The 21,681-nt window shown below is 43.1% G+C and overlaps 1 protein-coding gene across 2 annotated transcripts in view; it reads left to right on the top strand.

The window, feature by feature from the left end:
* PDCD6 (programmed cell death 6) overlaps positions 1-21,425 on the top strand; it is a 268,864-nt gene extending 247,439 nt beyond the window's left edge. For both annotated transcript variants that reach the window (XM_044064592.1, XM_044064591.1), the window contains exon 6: positions 20,874-21,425. In XM_044064592.1, coding sequence (XP_043920527.1) covers positions 20,874-20,972 — 99 coding nt within the window. In that variant the 3' untranslated portion in view covers positions 20,973-21,425. The remainder of the gene's footprint in view (positions 1-20,873) is intronic.
* The last annotated feature ends 256 nt before the right edge of the window (positions 21,426-21,681 follow it).

Here is a 21,681-nt window from a genome sequence, read left to right as displayed (position 1 = left end):
CTGCAAATTCCCTATGTCTTTATTTATGAGATCCATTATGATCCTCTCCATGGCTTTGCAGATAAAGAGGTGAGACTAAGATTAAACAGCTGTCACACAGACAGGGACACCATCAGGTCCCATGGATGCTGTGTTTTGAATCATTTGGTATAGATATCTCAGTATGTTGGCAATGTCTGTAGGATCAGTAATCTTCACATCATTTAAAGAATGCCTTATGATTGTCTTTACCTTTTAAGGATTTTGCTCTATCTAGTAGTAGCTTCATGGTGACTAGTTGTTCCATGGCATTTGAGTTTATGAATTCCAGGACACTATAGTGTCATTACAGACTTGTGTATACATCATTCATATACAACTGTAGTGTAATTGGAGGTATGTGAATATATATATATATATATATATATATATATATATATATATATATATATATATATGTATATATATATATATATATAAACTGTAGTGTAATTAGAGTTCATAGGTAGGTACTAGGCTATCTGCCCAAAGGCATTTATAAGCTTAGCCGGAATGTGTTGGCTTTCGCCGCCCCCTTAGATTAGTTCCCTGTGCCTCTGTCCAGCAGAGCCACTGAAGTGATCCCTGGAGTAAACTTTCTATTTCTCATCCACTTGTCAAGGCATCTCTTGAAGAGTGTTAGTAAGGAGCTCTGCCTAATGTAGATTGGAATCTTGTTCCATAGCATGGAAAGTCTCTGGGGCAGGAATCTAACCCTCCAGCACATCTTATTTATTGTTGTGGTGAGGTTTAGATCCCTAGAACATGTGGCTCGAGGGGGATATGGTTTTCTTTAGGTGGAGCATGTCCATCAGTTCTGGGTTGGACATGGCCTTGTATGTCAGGCAGAGATCACCTCTGGGTAGGCGGTATGGAACCGAGTACAGCTGGAGTTTCTTCAGTCGAGCTGCATAGGGCATCTGTTTGAGGCCAGTGATCCTCTTGGGTAAGGTTCTTCTGTGGTCTTTCCAGCTGTTGCAGGTGTCTTGTAAGGTACATCCCAAATGGGGCATTGTACTCTATGATGGGTCTGATGAGTGATGCATAGAGGGGCACAATGACCTCTTTTGATCTGGATGCAAATCCTTTTGTGATTGGGTGGGCCACATGGAAGGATTTTCTAACCACTTTGGCAATGTGATTAGCAAGGAGAGATTACTGTCTACTTGGGTCCCCAGATCCCTTATTACGTCTTTCGTATTTAGGGGGCTACCACCTATGTGGTAGTTTGTGGGTACTTTGTTCTTCCAAAGATGAATGACTATGCACATTTTGGCATTTAGCTTGAGGCCATGGTTTTGACACCAGGTATCTGTCTCAGTGAGACCTTTTTGGAGTTAATGTATATATTGTTTACATACAACTATAGTGGAACTACAGAAATTCCTGTAAGTACTTTCATTTAGTGTATACTTGAGCTAAAACTGAAAATGCATGCTATGTTTAGAAGACTGTAAAATTATTATGTAGGCAATGCATTTATTTATTGCTTTTGTTTACCAGGAATGTCAGACTAGTTTGAACGACTTTAGCAAGTAGTCCTGTCTTACTGTTAGTGGGATGGAATTTCAGGTTTTTAACACTTGATGAGAGTAGAAGGGACAGCCTGCAGAATAATTTGTTTTTTATAGATATATATATATATATATATATATATATATATATATAGAAGGTCTTTGTTATAAGAGGGCTGTTTGCTTCTACAAGGTTGGCACAAGACATAGTTTCATAGTATAGTACTAGGCTATCTGCCCTGGGGCATTTGTAAGCCTAGCCATAGTGATGTGGCTTTTGCCACCCCATGAAATGGTACAAAAATGTACAGAATAAATGTAGAATACTGTGCCTCTGTCTAGTAGTGACACAATGAAGGTCCCCTTGTATAATAGAATTAGTTTACTGTGCCCCTGTCTAGCAGTGACACAGATGTGACCCCCTGGGGTAAACTTACGATCTCCCATCCACTCATAGAGATTTCTCTTGAAGAGAGTCAGTGAGGGGCTCTGCCTAATACGAACTGGGATCCTGTTCCAAAGCATGGGAAGCCTCTGGGTTATGAATCTATCCCTCCAGCATGTCATATTCATACTTGAGCCGAGGTTTAAGTCTTTAGCTCTCATGGTCCTGATGGATTTGGATTTTTTGAGGTGGAGTATGTCCATCAGATCCTGATTGGACATGGCCTTGTACGTCAGGCAGAGATCACCTCTGAGCAGGCGGTATGCTACTGAATAGCGCTGAAGTTTCTTTAGTCTGGCAGAATAAGACATATGTTGGAGACCCTTGATCCTTTTGGTGAGGTACTTTTGTGGTCTCTCCAGCTGTTGCAAATGCCGAGTGAGGTACATACCAAATGGGGCATTGTACTCAATCATGGGTCTGATGAGGGAGGAATATAGGGGTACAATGACATCCTTGGATCTGGATGTGAATCCCTTCATGATGAGGTGTGCAAGGTAGAATGTTTTTCTAACCACTTTGACAACGTGGGTGTCAAATGAGAGGTCGCTGTCTACTTGGGTCTCTAGGTCTCTGATTGCTTTTTCCGTACTCAGTGGGTTGCTGTCTGTGATAATTTGTGGGTACTTTGTTTTTTCCCAAAGGGATGACTATACATTTTTTGGCATTTAGTTTAAGGCTGTGACTACGGCACCAGTTGTCCATTTCAGTGAGGCCTTTTTGTAGGATGTGTGTGTCTGTTGGTGTATCGACTATGGCGCCTAGTTTGCAGTCATCTGCGAACTTTGTCAGCCACAGCCCTCCCATGTTTGCTTTAACATCTGAGAAATAAATGCCGAACAAGAGGGGTCCCAGGACAGATCCCTGTTGGGACACCACTTGTGACTGGCTTTGAGTCTGACATTGCTCCAGTGATTTTAACTTTATGGGTTCTGTCCTTTAGCCAGTTTGCAACCCATCTAGTGACAATAAGGGTTTACTTTTAAGCTGTTTAGCTTATCTATGATGCCTGAGTGGGGTATTGTGTCGAAGGCCTTAGCCAAGTCCATGTATGCTGTATGGACTGCTTTGCCCTCATCAGTGGCTCTAGTGACTGTTTCGAAAAAGTCAACCAGGTTTAAAAGGCAGGATCTGCCCTTTACAAAGCCGAACATGTCCGATATTTGTTTGTTAGATTGTGGATAATAGGGAGATGGGAGTTGGTGAGTTAGTTCTAGCCACTAAAGGTCTCTGAGGGCCAAACAGTGACGTGCTATATGGGGGAGGTTGGCTACATATTTTGTAATCTTGTTGTTGCACTGCTAGAGTTTGGTTGAGTTAGTTAGATGTTTGTCTGTATTGATGCTGAATATAAGAAAGTAGGTAGTAGGAGGGTGATAATGATATGACCTTTGTAGTGTTAGGGTTTTGCTCTATAGTGATTGCTTAGTTTTGGGTTATTATTAAATATATTTAGGAAGTAAATACAGTCATAACATGCCTTAGCAATATAGTTTAGGTTTTATGTGCTTATACATTACTAAGGAAATGAAACACATTTCACTGTATTATACCTAGGAAATTAAAACAGAAGTCATTAATTTAATTGACACAGAAAGAGTCTCCAGCTGTTAAGTCCCGAGGTAATTAAAATGAAATTTATTTAAATTTCAGGATTGTTCCTTAATTTACATGGATTTGAGTAGCCTTATAATGCAGTACTCTGACTTTTTAATATCATGAAGAAGAATAAAACAAGTTGTTTAGATAGCAGAATCTTGTTTTGTAATTATTTTCTTCTGACTTTAACATATAACAGTTTAAAACAACAACAAAATCCATTCAAGAGTGCATTTTTCTATAATAAATTCTAACCTATGTTAATACAGAAAAATATTTGTGGAGTTGTATTTTTTGTTGGAACAGGAGGACAGAATTATGTCAACATTTGTGTGGTTAAATTGAATGTTGTTCTACTGTATGGGAAAAAGAAGTTACGTCTTACCATAACGTTCCATCTGTATTGTTGATCCTCATTCAGTCATTACGCATGGGTATCTGTTCCCACCTCGGAACCGAGCCGGCCATTTTCCAAGCTCACGTCAGCTTCAAACTCTCGAGCTAAACTCTTACCCATAATCCCCCTTCTCCCTGTTACCTCAGATTGAGTTTGCAAGTCAAAAGAAGATAGAGGCTACCTCTGGTCAAATAACCTAAGAGAACTGGATGGTGAGATCCACTAGAAGCCACAGGAGGGGGAAGGAGGGGAGTGTCGTAATGACTGAACGAGGATCAACAATACAGATGGAACGTTATGGTAAGACATAACTTCTTTATCTGATATTGTTAATCCTCGTTCATTCCTTTCGCATGGGACAGAGTCCCCAGCTACCTCTATTCCTGGGAGGCTCGCATGGAAGGACATTCCTGAGCACCATAGAACCGAAAGATGCTCTTCCCCTGGAGGCCAAATTCAATTTGTAATGATTGATGAAGGTATAAGGCGTAGCCCAAGTTGCAGCTGCACAGATGTCATGTAAAGAAGCTGTGGCATGGAAGGCAGCAGAAGTTGCCACCGACCTTGTTGAATGAGTTTTCATGGTAGTAGGAAATTAGATATTACATTGTGTATAAATAAAGGTCACACAGTCCTTCAGCCATCTAGCTAATGTGACCTTAGCAGCAGCAGATCCTAATCTAGGTCCAGAAAAGGCCAAAAACAACTGGTCAGATTTATGAAAGGACCTAGTCCTGTTTAAGTAAAAACGGATTTGCCTGTGTACATCTAGGGTATGTAGGCAGTACTCTCCTCTGTTTGAATGATTGGGAAAGAAAACTGGCAATTCAGTGGTTTGATTAATGGACAGTTCAGAGATCACTTTTGGCAGAAATGATGGATTAGTTCTCAGACACACTATCTCTATGAAAAATCAAGTATGGACCCTTGATACATAAAGCTTGAAGCTCAGAAATACTTCTGGCAGAAGTAATAGCGACCAAAAACAAGGTTTTCCATGACAAATGCTTGAGGTCGCAAGAAGAAGCTGGTTCAAAGGATGGCATTGTCAGAGCTTGTAGAACTAATGATAAATCCCATAGTTGATTAGGTTCTCTAAAAGGTGGCTTCAGATGATTTACACCTTTTATGAAGGTCTTGCACAATTTGTGGGACATGAGAGGAATCTTGGACACCCTCATGGAAATTAGAAATTGCAGCCAAATGAACTCTAATGGTAGAGGCCGATAGACCCGATTGGAAAAGGTTGGCCAGATAGTCTAGCATTATCGACACTGGTGCTGAGAAGGGATCTACTTGTTTCTTTTCAACCAACAAGTAAAACTTTTCCACTTGCTCAGATAAGTAATTCTAGTGGAAGACTTATGAGATGCAATGTGAATGTCATGTACTGGTAAAGAAAGATCATTCTGCCTGGCAATCAAGGGAATTGGAGTAGCCAAGCTGTGAGCTTCAGGCTGTTCAAGTTGGGATGAATCAGGTTCTGTGGATGTGAGATCAACCTCGGGGTTGGATGGAGAATCCATGGTCGATCTAGTAGGTGAGGCCAAAGGAAGGGGAACCAAATCTGATGAGGCCAGTATGATGCTATGAGGATCACCTTGCTCTTCAACCAACAGGCTTTCTTCAGAAACTGGGGAATGAGGGGAAAAGGTGGGAATGCATAAAGAAGACCCGAGGGCCAATCGTGGACTACAGCGTCCCTGGTGAACTGTCCCAGAGGAGGAAACAGGGTGAGGTAGTTGCTGCATTTGTAGTTGGTTGGGGATGCATAGAGGTAGCAGCAAGGATGGCCCCAGCAGTGGAGGATCTCCGCCGCTATCAAGGGATTCATGGACCACTCATGAGGTTGAAGAATGCACCTGCAGAGTCTGTCTGCTGTCACGTTGGAAACCCCGGGAATGTGCGTTGCTAGAAGAAAATGGTTGGTAGCCATAGCCCATTGCCATATCCTCATGGCCTCTCGACAAAGGGGGTAAGATTTGGTTCCACCTTGCTTGTTGATGTACCAGACCACCGCCATGTTGTCTGATTGAATCGCAATCGTCCCAGATGGCAGCAGGGGATGTAATGCTTGCAATGCCAGAAGCACCGCCCTCAGCTCTAGAACATTTATATGCAGATTGGCCTCCAGTTCGGACCAAGTGCCTTGGACTGTCTGTCCCTGACATAGCCCCCCACCCCATCAGGGAGGTGTCCGTGGTCACTGTGGCCTTGGGTTGTTGGGGGGAGAAGGGGCAAGACCATTGTAACACTGTGTGTCATCCACCAATTTAAATCCTGTTTGCACCTGTGGGTTACTCAAATCATGGCTGAAAGAGGATGCTGAAAGGAATACCATTGGGTGAGCAGTAGCCATTGTAGAAGCCTCATATGAAACCTGGCCAGGGGGACAGTGGTGATGGAGGCTGCCATGGTACCCAACAGCTGTAGAAGCGAGTGAGCTGTGGATTTCTCCCTTGAGAGGATTGGAATCAGTTGTTGTTTTATCTTTAAAATTCTGTGCTCTGGAATGGTAGCTCTGCAGTTCTTTGTGTCCAAGATAACCCCTATGAATTCTGTCGACTGAGATGGGGTGAGATTGGATTTTTGCCAGTTTATGGTTATGCCTAGCCTTTGAGCAGCAAGGAGAGAGTATATCAGGGTTTCTTCCAGTAGATGTCTGGTGGGGGCGGAAATGAGCCAGTCGTCTAGGTAAGGAAATAGCTGGAATCCTTCAAGTCTCAAGTGAGCTGTGACAACTGCCATGCAGTTTGTGAACACTCAGGGGGCTGTAGAGAATCCGAAGGGCAGTACTCTGAACTGGTAGTGACTGGCTCCAGCACAGAAGTGCAGAAATCTTCTTGATGGCCTGTCCAGTTTTATGTGGTAGTATGCATCTTGAAGATCTATCGAGCACATCCAATCGTCTTTTTCCAAAAGCGGGAGGATAGACTGTATTGTGACCATCCAGCATTTTTGTGCTCTCACAAACTTGTTCAGTACACTGAGATCCAAAATTGGTCTCCAGTCCCCGGTTTTCTTTGCATGAAAAATAGTCTTGAGTAGAATCCGGATGCTATCTGGTCTGGAGGGACTATTTGGATGACTCTCTTTCTTAGCAGCTTTTTCTATCTCTAGTGCTGCTTCTTCCCTTTGACTGGGTGGAACGTCGGGAAGGTTTTTTGAAGGAACAGGACAAATATCGAGGGGGATATGAGCTCTTGTTATAATCCTTTGTACCCAAGAATCAGTGGTGATGGTTAGCCAGGCAGGCAGAAGGGTACAAGGAGAAATGACCCCCAACTACCTCCAGAGGAAAGGAGTTGGGCCGCTCTTCAGGAGCGCTGGTAGGATTGGCCAGGGAAAGAGTCCCTGGAACCCTGGTTATGCGGACCCCCTTGGCAAGGAAAGGGGGTGTCTTCCCTGTGAGTTTCCCCCTCTGCCTTTCGGGGAGAACTCGGCCTGTGTGCCACGGAAAGGACCCTGAGATTTCTTGAACCATATCTTCTCACTCTTTTGGTTTCGGGAGAAAGCATATTGAGGGGAAGAATAACAGACACCTACGGCAGAAAGGGTCTTGCCATCCTGTTCACATCTGGCCAGTGTGCTCTTAACTTTTGGTCCAAACAATGCAGAGGCCTCAATGGGAGCTTTAAGAAAGGAAGCCTTAAAGGGTTCTGCGAAATTGCACAAGCACATCCAGGTGTGTCGTCTCAAGACCGCAGCTGAACCCGCCACACTAGCTGCTCCTTCTGATGCATGAGATATCAGTCGCATAGAGGAGTTAGAAATTGATTTAATGGTGGTCAGCTGAGAGGCCACTTTGTCACGGACCTCATCAGACATGGCACCAGCCAAGGTTTCAGAGAGCTCAGAAATCAGATCCCTTTGAAGCCTGGTAAAGTGTGCCATATAATTCAGAGACCTGATAGCAAAGGTTGCTGATGCAAAGGTGTGCTTCCCTATCCTATCCAGGGCTTGGGACTCTTTGTTAGGTGGGTGGACAGTCTGGCTTTCTTCCTCTGCCAGATCTTTTTTTGTCACGGCCGCCACCACCAAAGCATCCACAGGAAGACCTTTTGATCAATGGGGATCCATAGCAGAAGGGGACAAAATCTTTTCTGGCCTCCGGGGAATAGCTTCGACGGTGTCAGGAGCCTTCCACGCACACTGCACGATGAGCCAGACAAGTTCATCGGTAGGTGGAGTAACCCAGGAGGTAGGGAGCCAGGAGCGAAAAGCCTGCAGGAACACAGACTCCTCAGAGGTCGGATTAGAGAGCTGCCAGTCACCTCTCTGTTTAAGGATTTCGAGGATATCACCAAAGGATACCTCAGAGGGTGACTGAGGGGATCCTTCTCCCTCATCAAAGTCTGTGTTTTCAGTGAGGGACTCCGCTGTGGAGTCCATGTGCTTCCACTTACACAAACCTTTCCAGTGGACTTCCTCGGAGGGAGAAGCCAGGGAAGACAGCGGAAAAGGGGTTTCCTGTGGGAATATGTCCTGAGGCCCTTGCACCCAGTGTCCGCTAGGTGTGACTTGTGAAACCAGTGTACCAGAGAAGGGCGGGGGGGGGACAGACAGTCTGGTATCGCCAGCAGAAGTGAAAGCCTTCTCCATCAGTTGGAAGGCTGGTCCACCTGAAGAGGAGTGAATGTCCAAGACTGGAGTCACCCCTCCCCTAAGTGGCTCAGCCTGCCGACTAAGAGTCCCCAGATGGCTGTGGAGCAGCAAATTACGTGCATCACAACTGTCATCCTGGGTCATAGCAAAACTTTCCTGCCACGAAGGCAACTGCAGTTCCTTAGTGAGATCCATAAAGGGAACCAAAGAAGGGGAAGACTGTGCTATATCCATGGACTTCAAAGGCAATGAAGGAGGAGAATAAAAAGGGGTCTTTGGAGATGGGTGATCACCTCCCAAGGAAGGATAGGTCCTGGGGGGTGGATACCTCTGGCCAAAAGCACTTGGTCCACAAGACGCAGCACATCATGTTCGGAAAGGCTTCTAGTGGACCTCACGGAGACTGAGGGAGAAACAGGCCTGTCCACAAAAGAGGCAAACTCTGTGCCCATCTCACCAGTCCACACCGAGAACAACGGTGCAGAGAGAGACTGGACTATGGGTGTCTGCACCGAGGACGTCATCGTTGCTGAGGACACGGTCTGCACTGACACAAGGGTTGGTGCCGAAGTTGTCTATACCAAAGCTGGAACAGACATTGGAGCCAACACCGGCGGCGTCTGTTCCGAGTAAGATGTCAGAGCTGAAATGTTAAAGGTCTGCACTGACTGAGCAGTCAGTGCCGATACAGTGGTAATAGTCTGAACCGATGAGCCCCTCGGTGCCGATATAGTGAAGGCTGCAGGAGAAGATGGAGCCGAGATCAGTAATGGAGCCGAAGGCCTCGGTGCTGAAGGTCTAGGCACCAAAAGCACTGGGGCTGACTGAGCTCCGGAGCAGAAACCTTAGCCTTTTTAGGTTTTGGTTGGCGGGACGAAGGCAAAGACTTGGCCTTAGTAGTAATATCCAAAATTTTCTTATGGGCTCTAGGAGGGGTTGAGGCCTCCGACCCAGAAATAGCCTCTGAAAAGGGAGATTTAAGAAGTCCCTTCAGCAACAACTTGTTTTTCCTTTATAACAAGGTTCTGTTAGAAAAATTTTCACAGCTAGTACAGGGTGGGCCAACAGATAAATGGGACGCCCCCAAACAATAAACGCACAAAGAGTGTGCATCAGATGTAGGTAATTTGTGTCCATAATTAGAACACCTTTTAAAACTGGGCCTACCTTTCTTATCTGCCATGATAGAAAACAGGGATAGTAGAAAGGGTACCAGCAATGGTACAAAAGAAAACCTGAAGGTATGAAAAAAGGGAAGATTACCAACAATGGTAGAGGAGAAATACCTCACTGTAAAAGGAGTAGAGAAAGTAGAAGAAAAACTCAAGAAATTATGGTCGCTAGATGCGATAGAGTAAGAGACAACGAAATAGAAACTTTTCTGACAGAAAACGTTATATAAATGACTTTTCTGACAACAAATAACTATACTTAGCTCAAGAGAAGCAGCTTGACATGACTGAAAGGCAATGCGCCAAACGAAATCTGAGGTAACAGGGAGAGGGGGATTATGGGTAAGAGTTTAGCTCGAGAGTTTGAAGATGACGCGAGCTTGGAAAATGGCCAGCTTAGTTCCAAGGTCGGAACCGATACCCATGCGTAAGGAATGAATGAGGATTAACAATATCAGATCAAGTGTTAGGAAGGGAAGTGATCTTTAGCATATTAAGACTAAAATTATATTTGTAGGTCATATTTAATGGGAAACTGCTTTTAGGAAAATGACTAGTAGTATTTGGAGTACAGAGTAATAATTATGATGACAAATAAGAGAGTTAAATACAAAATTTGTGTGCATGTTAGTAACCACTTGAAATGCTGGGATGGGACTCACTAGAGAGTCCTGAAACGTGGAGGCTGAAAGAAAGGGCTTACTAAGTCAAATGTACCATTTCTCAGAATTTTCCCTTTTCTTTGAGGTACGTTGATCTGTGAGTTTGGTGTATATAACTGTGGGGGCACGGGGGGGGGGGGACTTGCACCTCCCTGCAAAAAGAAGCGTTAAAGAGAAGAGTGACTTTCGAGATTCGCTGTTCTCTAGGTTTTTTTTTTTTTTCTACTTTTTCTGGAACTCTGCATTTCAAATGCTGACATGTATGTTCTTTTACTGGAGTTAATGTAGCCTTTACAAAGATGTTTTACTGTAGTAAGATAATTTAATCAGTATGTTTGGGGTATAGGGAAGCGCTTGTCTCTTCATCCCACAAAAATAACTTTCCTATGAGGTTCTCCAAAAATTGTTTCAGCCTTTTTTTCTCTCACTAGATTGACGCTTATTCAATGAGTTGTTGATTGACATGAATACAACCTCCAGCATGCAGCACACTTTGCTACATTATTCAGCAGGACCTAAAACCTATACAGTATCTGCAGAATACTGCAAGCAACCTTAAACTACATCTGCTGTCTTGTTGATTCAGACTGCCCATTTCAGAAGCCTGCAGCTAAAAGGATAAGTCTGACCAGCCTCATATGCAAAGCCACGGAAAGACTTATCATGGGCATAGGGAGCCTGCAAACACTGGACCTGTCTCAGTTTGGATTTGTCAAGGGTAGGTCATGTTTACTCAACCTGGTAGATTTTTTTGAAAAGGTCTCTGAAGCAGTGGATGAAGGCAAAATGGTACACACTGCATACCTCGACCTGACCAAAGCTTTTGATTCAATTCCCCACTCAGGCAGAGTAGAAAAGTTAAGTAAACTAGAAATAAACCTCTATATCACCTGCTGGACTGCCAACTGACTCACAGATAAGATGCTTATAAACAAAATAGGGGATGTTTCCTCCACAAAGAGACCAGCCACTAGTGGAGTCTTCCATGGTTCTGTGTTGGGACCTCTCCTGTTTGGCATTTACTTTTCTGAAGTAAAAGCCAGTACCAAAGGCCTCTGGCTTACTAAGTTTGCAGAGTCATTGAATCTCCAAATGATGTAGCCATCCTGCAGGAAAGTCTGTCTCAGTTAAAGAACTATGATGTCAAAATTGAGGTGGGAAACTAAATGCCATAAAAAACATTATTGTATCCTTTGGGAGGTTATCTACCCCAGGGAGCTACCACATTGAAAGTACGCATTGATAATTGGCCTAATGAGGTAAGAGTAGAGGGAGACTGACCTCTTTCTTCCTGGATACAAAATCCTTAGTAATGAGATGTGCCACATAGAAGGGCTTTCTGACCACAGTGGCAATGTGGTGGTCAAAAGAGAGGTTGCTGTCAACCTGTGTTCCCAGATCTCTTGTAATGCCGTCTGTGTTCAGTGGACTGCCAACGATGTGGTAATTTGTGGGAACTGGGTTTTTCCCAAAGGGGATAAAGACACATTTTTGGCACCGAGCTTAAGGCCATAGTTCTGGAGGCCTTTTGTAGCATGTCAACATCACTTGGGGAGTTAATAATAGCTCCCAACTTGCAATCGTCTGTGAACTTTGTCAGCCAGAGTCCATTCACGTTGGCCTGGACTTCAGAGAAGTAGATACCAAACAGGAGAGGACCCAGGACAGAACCCTGTGGGACTCCACTCATGACTGTTCGGCAGTATGACTTGGAGTCAGCTACTTTCACACTGTGGGTTCTGTGAGCCAGTTTGCAACCCACCTAGTGATATAGGGGTTGATGCCTAGCTTAGTGAGTTTTTCTATGATTCCTGAGTGGGGAATAGTATCAAAAGTTTGGCCAGATCAAGGTAGGTTGTATGAACCACCTTGCTATCATCCACAGCTCTGGTGACTGGCTCCGAGGTCAACCAAGTTGAGCAGGCATGATCTACCCTTCACAAAACCAAACTGTGTGGGATCCAGAGTTTGGAGATTCCCTGTATCCTTGTTTATTAGGTCCATGATGATGCATTCCATAGCTTTGCATATCAGACTCTTCAGGCTAATGGGGCAATAGTTCCTAGGTTCTGTAGTCGCACCTCCTTTGTGGAGAGGGATGACTGTAGTAGTGCACCATTTGGTAGGGACAAAGCTGGAGGTGAGGCTGTGATTGAACAGGGCACACGGGTGAGGTGCCAGTTCACTCTGTAGTTCATGTAGAACACAGCCGGGGATATTGTCAGGTCCCATAGAAGCTGTATTCTTGGCCTTGGACAGTGCTGTTTTAACCTGTGCAGCAGTAATACTGGGTACCTGGCAATCTAATGGTATTGTGATTGGTCCTTTGGTGGGGCAGAGAGGGGTAAAGTTGGCACTGAATCTGTCGGCCAGTATATTGTCAATATCTGTTAACGCTGTATAGGAGGTACCATTGTGCAGTAGCTTAGAGCAAATCTGGGTATTGCTGTGGAGATTGTTTACATAACGACAGAAGGCCTTGTGGTTGTCTTTACTATCTGCTGCAATTCTGTTTTCATAGCTAGCTTTAGAGGATTTGATGAGGGATCTCAACTTTTTGTTGAGGCCAATAAGGGAGTTTTTCCAGTCTTGGGACATCACCTCATTCCGCATCAGTTTCCTCCTCCTGTTGTAGAGTTTGTTTATGGCAAGGGACCACTAGATTGGCTTTTTTGGAGAAGAGTGTCTTGGTTCTGTTGGGTATGGCGAGATCCATGCATTTGTGTACGTGTTTGTACAGTGCATTAGTGTATGATTTGGTGGTCATGCAACTATTCTCCATTTGCATGGGTGCTGTGAAGTTGGCCACATCTGTTTTTAGGAGCCCAAAGTTAGCTTTGAAGAAGTTTTTCATGGTGGTTACCTTTGCGGGTCAAGGTGATTAGTTTGTGGACGGATCCAACCAGGGAGGAGTTGACTAATGGTGTAGAGCAACAGTCACCCGTGTTAGTAATAACCAGGTCAAGGATGTTGCTAGCTCTGTTGGGGTTTAGAATGAGATGGTCCAGGGCACTGGAATTAATGAAGTCCAGGAAACATTGGGTAAGTATATTGGTACAAGAGTAGTTGTCCCAGTTAATGGAGGGGTAGTTGAAGTCGCCCCATATGAGAGTGTTAGGTTGGACCTTAATATTCTCCAGGGTGCTTAGAAACGTGGAGTGCGAGTCTTGGGACATGATTGGGGACCTATAGCAGTCTGTATTAAGTAATTCTAAAAAAGTGTTTTTCCATATAGAAGTTGCTTGTAATCATAATTCAGGGATATTTGTGGATAGGTCCATTTAATTGTTTAGTTTGCTTAAACTAGTAGAGATTTTTGTTACTACTCTTGATTTTTGATGTCCTTTTGCATCTGTTTCCTTCCTGATAATTATTTCCCCCTCAGAGGTCTCCACTTTGCTGCATAATTCCTTCTATGTTGACAGAAGATTCTTTTGATGTATTGACCGTGATTTATTTTCAACACTTAAACACAACTTGTCCTCTGAAGGGTACAGTGCAGGAACCCACAAAGTGATCCATTGTGGAAAAGTTGTACACGGGAGACTCATGCTACTTGAAGTATGGAACTTAATTTTATTTTAGATCAGGGATAAGCTTAGTGCATCTTCCTAGGTTCACAGTATGTAGTGAAGTCTGCAGAGACATATCTGTCCTCTATTAATAGTCTGTTTTTATTATCAAATGTTAAAGCTAAAGTGACTGGTTAGTGTCCTACTGTTCCAATATTTCTGTTTAGGAAGACTATACCAGGCAGATTATATATCTGTTTTTATAAAACCATAGGCACAAGTTACTCAAAGAAGCTCTCTACTGTATCCTTTTAGTAAAAGGCTTTCTTGTAAAGCTTGACATCCTTGCTGAATAAAGTGATTAAATAATCACAGTGGAATGCAAAGCATTCAGCAGGTGTTCTGCCATTTGGGCTCTCCATATCCTGCAGTAATCTTAAAAAAAAAGTAACTTGCTTGAAGCAACAAGGCAGTTTACAAAGTATTTTGTTGCTTTTCATGAATAAACAGAAGCTGCAATCAACATTTGGCTTTCAGGCTTTTTAACATAATGTAATTTCACAGTATTCCTTCTTAATTGTTTTTAGATTTAGTCCACAAGAAACATTTTTATTTCTGACAGGAGCGAATACTTGATAAAATTGTAACTATGTTGTGTTATAAAATACCAGCTAAAACTACAATTTGTCCCTAAAAGTGGTATTTTCAAATTTCAAAAGGATTCAGGTAGAGAAAAAAAAACTACCAGAAATGAAGAATTGATACTTGAAAATTTGAGATGCAGCCATTCAATTACCTTTACACCAATTTAACTCAACCAAAATATAGTTTAAAACAGAATATCCGTAATTGTTGTCCCAAAAATTTCTACAAGTGTTTTAGAGATGTACTCCTGCAATGATCAACAGTGCAAGTAGGCCTACATAATTATTAAAATTTGCAAGGTCACCTGATTTGAATGGGGGAAGAAAGGTAGCCTGTCAGTAAGCCATTGTGGGGCATGATGAGATGGTTTGTACTTTTTGTCTGAACAAAATAAAAAGTTAATTACATATACCCTTTTCAAATTTTTGTAAAGGGAATCTACATTTCAAATGGAAAAAAAGTTTAGCAGAGTACAAATATTTGCAGAAAAGAAATGGATCCAAAATTGTTAAGTGCATAATAATAGCATTGATGCAGCACAAGGTGACTGTATGACTATTAGGATCGGAGTGTGATTTTTCTCCTTATATTTACTTTAACAATATATATTAATTCCGGTGTAAGCACTTGGGCTTTCAGGCCAGTTATTTTACATTAAGAGGGTTGCGTGGTCTGCACTCTTGTGGGAGGAGAGGCTGGACTCTGCCCTTCTGAGCTGGGAATTTCTGGTTGAAGGCTTATAGTGCATGCATATCTGAATTTCTTCTTACTGAAATTGGTACACCTTGTTTGCTGTAGCATAGACTAGATCCAGGCCTGTTGAATCTAGCTTTGTTTGTATAACTTGAGCACTAATCCAGGCATTATTTAAAGTATTCAGTTGTATTTATTACTGCTTGGTAGTAACTTGGTTAAAGTGTAGCTATCATTCTAAGTCTTTTGGATTAAGCACTTGGACTTCAGACCAGTTCTACATTAGGAAGGTTTGTGGCATGCACTGTGGTGGCAGGACAGGTAGCTTTCATCCTTCTAAGTTGGGAACTGCTGATTGAGAGCTCAGTGTCTGTTATTCTTAAAGTGTATTAGCTCTGGTTTAAGCACTTGGGCTTCAGGCCAGTTATTTTACATTAAGAAGGTTCGTGGTCTGCACTCTTGTGGGAGGAGAGGCTGGACTCTGCCCTTCTGAGCTGGGAATTTCTGGTTAGAGGTTTATAGTGCCTGAATATTTGAACTGTATCTTACTGAAATTGGTACACCTTGTTTGCTGTAGCATAGACTAGATCCAGGCCTGCTGAATCTAGCTTTGTTTTGTATGCTTGTTATTTCCCTGGAACGCTAATTCCACCTAAAACGCGGCTTCTCAGTGCTTCTGTGGATCCCTAGTGATATCTGCATTGCTTACTGTACTTATTTCCTTGCTTCGCTTGAAAGAAAGTTACTGTTTGTCGTTTTTGCATTTAAGTTACCTGTAACACATTGCACTTGTTACCTGGCACTTGCTCACTAAAGCAATTATAAGTCGGCACTAAAAATTAAAAGCACTACACCCTCGCTCCCCATTGGCCCTTGTTTTCAATTATAAAGGAATTCCCAATATTATTCTAGCATGTCCAAAGGTCAGTTGTCAATCTCCTCTCGGTCCAGCTGGTGAATATGGGAATCTTGAGGCAATGTTACAACTGCCTCATGTACACAGACAACCCTCTCCTCCTCCCAACAAATTCCAACACATGTGAGAGATGCAACCATATAGCCAAACTGGAGGCTAAGCTCTCTCAACTCAGTACTGGCATAACCAGTCAGGAGGAGAAGGAAACCACACTCACTACAATTCCAGTCTCACATAGACCTACCACGACAGCAAACCAAACACATAATCACACAAAAACATACTCGGAGGCTCTAAATAAAGATCTGCCTAAGCAGCAGAGACCTCCAAAGCAGACACACAAGCAACCGCTACCCCAAAACAAAACACGTGCAACACATATCTCACAAAGCCAGTGTGCCGAACAGTCACAGCCCTTAAGGCTAAACAACACACCTGATACACTTGTAATAGGTGACTCTATCGTCAGGCACACTGACGTCCCGCTCACCAGGCTGAACAAGGAGAAGGTCACGGTGAGCAGCCTGTCTGGCGCTAGGATCCGCCACATAACACAAGCACTCAGGTCACTCCAAGGCAAGTACAAATATGACTCAGTCATTGTCCATGCTGGTGTGAATGACCTGAGACGTACCTCCCTGGACTACATGAAAAGAGACATAGAGGAGCTCTCTGAGCATGTAGCCCAGGCTGGTATGACCCTGACCTTGAGTAGTATCTTACCCTCACCAAGAATGATGCCACAATATGAAGACAAGATGATCAATTTCAACAATTGGCTTAAGTATTGGTGTCATTCAAAGGGGATCCAATGCCTGTCAGCTTGGGATGATATGCACGACAAGCCACGATGCTTTGCTAGGGACGGCTTGCACCTGTCACCCTGGGCTTTGGATATTGGCAAAGGCTCTTGCTACCCCCATAGTGCCTTTTTTAGGCAAGGCTCAAAAGACAAACCCACCTCCATAGGTATCACAAGGGATAAGAAACTAAGAGTAATGCTACTCAACGCTAGAAGTCTAAACCTCAAGATGCACGCACTCGAAACTCTCCTTAGCATGGAGAACATCGATATCTGTGCAGTAACAGAAACCTGGTTCAGGACTCCCGAGAGCACCCCAGCATTACCAGGTTATACCTCATACCATGCTTTTTGGCCGCAAAACTTGGACCAAACCACAAACGGAGGGGGGGGGGGTATCGATATTCATCAAAGATACCCACACCTCTAGGTTGGTGGCAAAGCATGAAGCATCAGAGACTATCCATGTGCAACTAACAGTGGGTAAAACTGCCTTCCAGTTTATAGCCTGCTACAGACCACCCTCCCAAACCCAGGAACCCCACTCGGCCTTCCTGAGAACACTGGAAAATATGAAGGTCTCTCCGAACACCATTATATTGGGCGACTTCAGCTACCCAAACATAGATTGGGAGCATTACTCTAGCTCCAACACCCTTGCCCAAAGGTTCCTAGAATTCATAAACTCAAATGCTATGGAACAACTTGTTACCACTCCCACAAGAGGGGAAAACATACTGGACCTGATCATCACCAACATGGGGACTGTATGCTCCAGACCAGAAGTGTATCCCTCACTGGTAAGATAAAACCATAAACTGATCTCACTGGATATTCACATCCCAACCCCACCCCCTGCCCAGAAAACCACAGTGAAAAACTTCTCTAAAGCAAATTTCACACTCCTCAAAACCGAGGTGGAATCCTTCAAAGCCCCCGGGCCTGTGGAAAATACGGCCCAGACCGCAGAATCCTTTATAAATGCATTCTATGAACACCTTCAGGAATGCACGGATCATGCAATCCCAAATAAAACCAAGACCCAATCCTCCAAAGGCAGACTACCTGTCTGGTGGACCCCAGCCATAAACAAACTATACAATAGAAGGAGGAAGCTACTACATGATAGAGCAAAATCCCAAAAGGGAAGGCATCTCTGATCAGTATTAGCAAAAACTAAGGGCACTCATAAAATCGTCAAAGGCCAGCTTGAGAGAAATATTGCACAGGACACTAAAGATAATCACAAGGCTTTCTTTAGTTATGTTAGGAACCTGGGTGGGAATTCCCAGATATGCTCAGAATTAGTCCAAAATGACAAAAAAACACTGATCCCACAGACATTGCCAACATCCTAGCTGACAGGTTCAGCGCAAACTTCTCCCCTCCCACCAAAAGGGCAAATATCTATCCCAGCAGAGTGCTGCCCCCCCCCCGACATCTCAGATGCTCAGGTGGGAGCCGCCCTCTCCAAAGCAAAAAACACAGCATCAATGGGACCAGATGGTGTCCCAGGCTGCGTCCTACATGAACTCCAAGAAGAGCTAAACCCAAACATAAAACTACTGTTCAATCTCAGCCTTACTACAGGATATGTACCTAAAGAGTGGCGTACAGCAACAGTGGTCCCTCTCCACAAAGGTGGTGCCTCAACGGACCCTGGAAACTATCGCCCCATAAGCCTGACTAGCTTGGTCTGCAAAGCTATGGAAAGGATCATCATGGACCTCATAAATAAAGATATTGGGGACCTACAGACACTGGATCCTACCCAGTTTGGCTTTGTTAAGGGCAGATCCTGCCTCTTAAACCTGGTTGACTTCTTTGAAACAGTCACCAAGGCCATTGACGAAGGGAAGGTGGTCCACACAGCCTATCTGGACCTCGCAAAAGCCTTCGATACAGTACCCCACTCAGGCATTATAGATAAGCTCACCAGCTTAAATATAAACCCCTATGTCACTAGATGGGTTGCAAACTGGCTCAAGGACAGAACCCACATGGTTAGAATTGCTGGAGCCATGTCAGACTCCAAACCAGTTACAAGTGGCGTCCCACAAGGCTCAGTCCTGGGACCTGTCTTGTTTGGAATATATTTCTCGGAGGTACAGGCCAACACGGAAGGACTGTGGCTGACCAAGTTCGCAGATGACTGCAAACTGGGCGCCATAATCGACTCTCCAGCCGACACAAGCATCCTCCAAAAGGGCCTCATAGAAACAGACAACTGGTGCCAGAGCCATGGCCTCAAGCTAAACGCCAAAAATTGTATAGTCATCCCCTTTGGCAAAAACAAAGTGCCCACAAATTACCACATAGGTGGTAATCCATTAAGAACAGAAGAAGTCATTAGGGACCTGGGGACCCAAGTTGATAGCAATCTCTCATTTGACAACCACGTGGCCAAAGTGGTTAGAAAAACATTTTATATAGCCCACCTAATCATGAAGGGATTCACATCTAGATTAGGGGAGGTCATCGTGCCTCTTTACTCATCCCTCATCAGGCCCATAATCGAGTACAAAGCCCCTTTTGGGATGTACCTTACCAAACACCTGCAGCAACAGGAAAGACCACAAAAGTACCTCACCAAGAGGATCAAAGGGCTCAAACAGATGCCATATGCTGCCCGGTTAAAGAAACTCCAGCTCTACTCAGTGGCATACCGCCTGCTCAGAGGTGACCTGTGCCTGACGTATAAGGCCATGTCCAACCCGGAATTAAGGGACATGCTGCACCTCAAAAAATCCAAATCCCATCGAGCTACACGCTCGAGAGACTTGAACCTCAGCACTGAAATAAATAGGACATGCTGGAGGGACAGATTCATAACCCAGAGGCTCCCTTCACTATGGAATAAAATCCCAGTCCAGGTTAGGCAGAGTCCCTCATTGACTCTCTTCAAGAGGAATCTTGATGAGTGGATGGGAGATCATAGGTTTACCCCGGGTATCACTTCTGTGTCACTGTTAGACAGAGGCACAGTATACTAACCTCGAAAAAGGGCATAGCAAAATTAATTTAAAATGGGTGGCGAAAGCCAAACATACTCTGGCTAGGCTTATAAATGCCCTAGGGCAGATAGCCTAGTATGAACCTATGAACCTATATCTGATTTCTCACGCTGGCTAAAATGTGGAGATTGAACACTCATTAACCTTGAGTAGATATCTGTAAGATATTTAGGCACCTTTGCCATAAAACTACCCCAAGACACAAGCCTTTAGAGCAGCGACAAGTAAGCTTCTCACACCGGGTGCTGTGCACCTGATTGGTGTGTTTGTGAAATCCCTTTTGGAGATCTGCAGGTATTGTGCTTTTAGATAACAAGTAACACACTGTAAAGTAGTTCTAAGTTCAGAATGTATTCTTGCTTTTGTCAGTTTCTTTGACAATATAAAACATGGCATTTAAACAAATAATGCGGTGTCAGGATAAAGCTTGTTTATGAAGATGCTACTGATGCAGTTTGTGATTTCCTGTTTTAAAAGATTTTAACTGTGTTTGCACTTGTCATTTTGTAACACTGGTGTTCATTGTTGTTTAGTACAGGGATAATTATCGTAAGGCAGTGTGTCCTTTTTTTTCTTTTGTAGTTTAATGGAATGTGCCTAGATGCACATCTCAAATAAATGTTAAAACATTTGCTTGGGATACACACACTGCCACATTTCATTAAACTACAAAAGAACAGAGCACTTGTTCCCAGTAATTAGCTCTGTTCTTTTGTGATAAATGGCATATGAATCCCATCCATTTTTTTTTGTACTTTTCTGATAGAGAAACTTGCCAAGATTAAGAGTTTTAATTTAACACAAGTGTTAATAGTGTGTTGTACCTTTTATTGCCGGTCATATGGCTTGCATTAATTTGTGTTTAATTTTACATTCCAGAGACTGACAGATTCCTTCCGGCGCCTTGACACTGATCAGGATGGCTGGATCCATGTATCTTATGAGCAGTACCTCACCATGGCTTTCAGTGCTGTATGACAGTAGCCATCTCTTCTGTTAACCAGTGAAACTTCAGAAGCATGACATATCAAATTTTTGTCTCAATTAAATTTCCCCTTGTTAACCTAGTTTCAGATGTATTGTTATGGCAGGGAGTATGCAACACTGCTTTTTGCTTTCATTCTGACTGAATGCTCTTTGGCTTGTAAATAAACAAGTTTGTAACATGGACGTAACTCAATTGCCAAAATGTGTTTGTAGTTTGCCACATAGAAAGTTTGTGCCAAAATGCCAGCAAATGTGTAAAGTTTTAGCATTTCCCTGCATGTTGTTTTTAAAGAATGTGTGATTCTACCCTTTTCCTGTATACACTAGTATTCCTTGCACAATGTACAGGTACATTACTAAAATATTTTTGCATGGTGCGTTAGTATAAAACTAATCAGCATTTTTTGTAACAGATGAGCAGTAAATATCCCAGTTGTACAAAAATTAGCTTTTTGTCATTACTTGCTGTGTTGAGAACACTTCTGCAGATTTTTAAAATGTGGTAGATGGTCAGTTTTTTTTTCTAGAGTTCTACAAGTTTGATATCCTATTGTTTTTTTTTTTTCAAAATCTCTATTTGTTTTTTTTCCAAATAATAACAACAATACAATAACTCAAAAACACAAACGATACAAATACATATCTAAAGAAAACAGAGAAAATTATATATATATATATATATATATATATATATATATAT

This window comes from Protopterus annectens, chromosome 3.part0 (genome assembly GCF_019279795.1).
Source record: "Protopterus annectens isolate FY-2018-M chromosome 3.part0, PAN1.0, whole genome shotgun sequence".
Lineage (NCBI taxonomy): Eukaryota > Metazoa > Chordata > Ceratodontiformes > Protopteridae > Protopterus > Protopterus annectens.
This window is presented reverse-complemented; position numbering and strand designations above follow the sequence as displayed.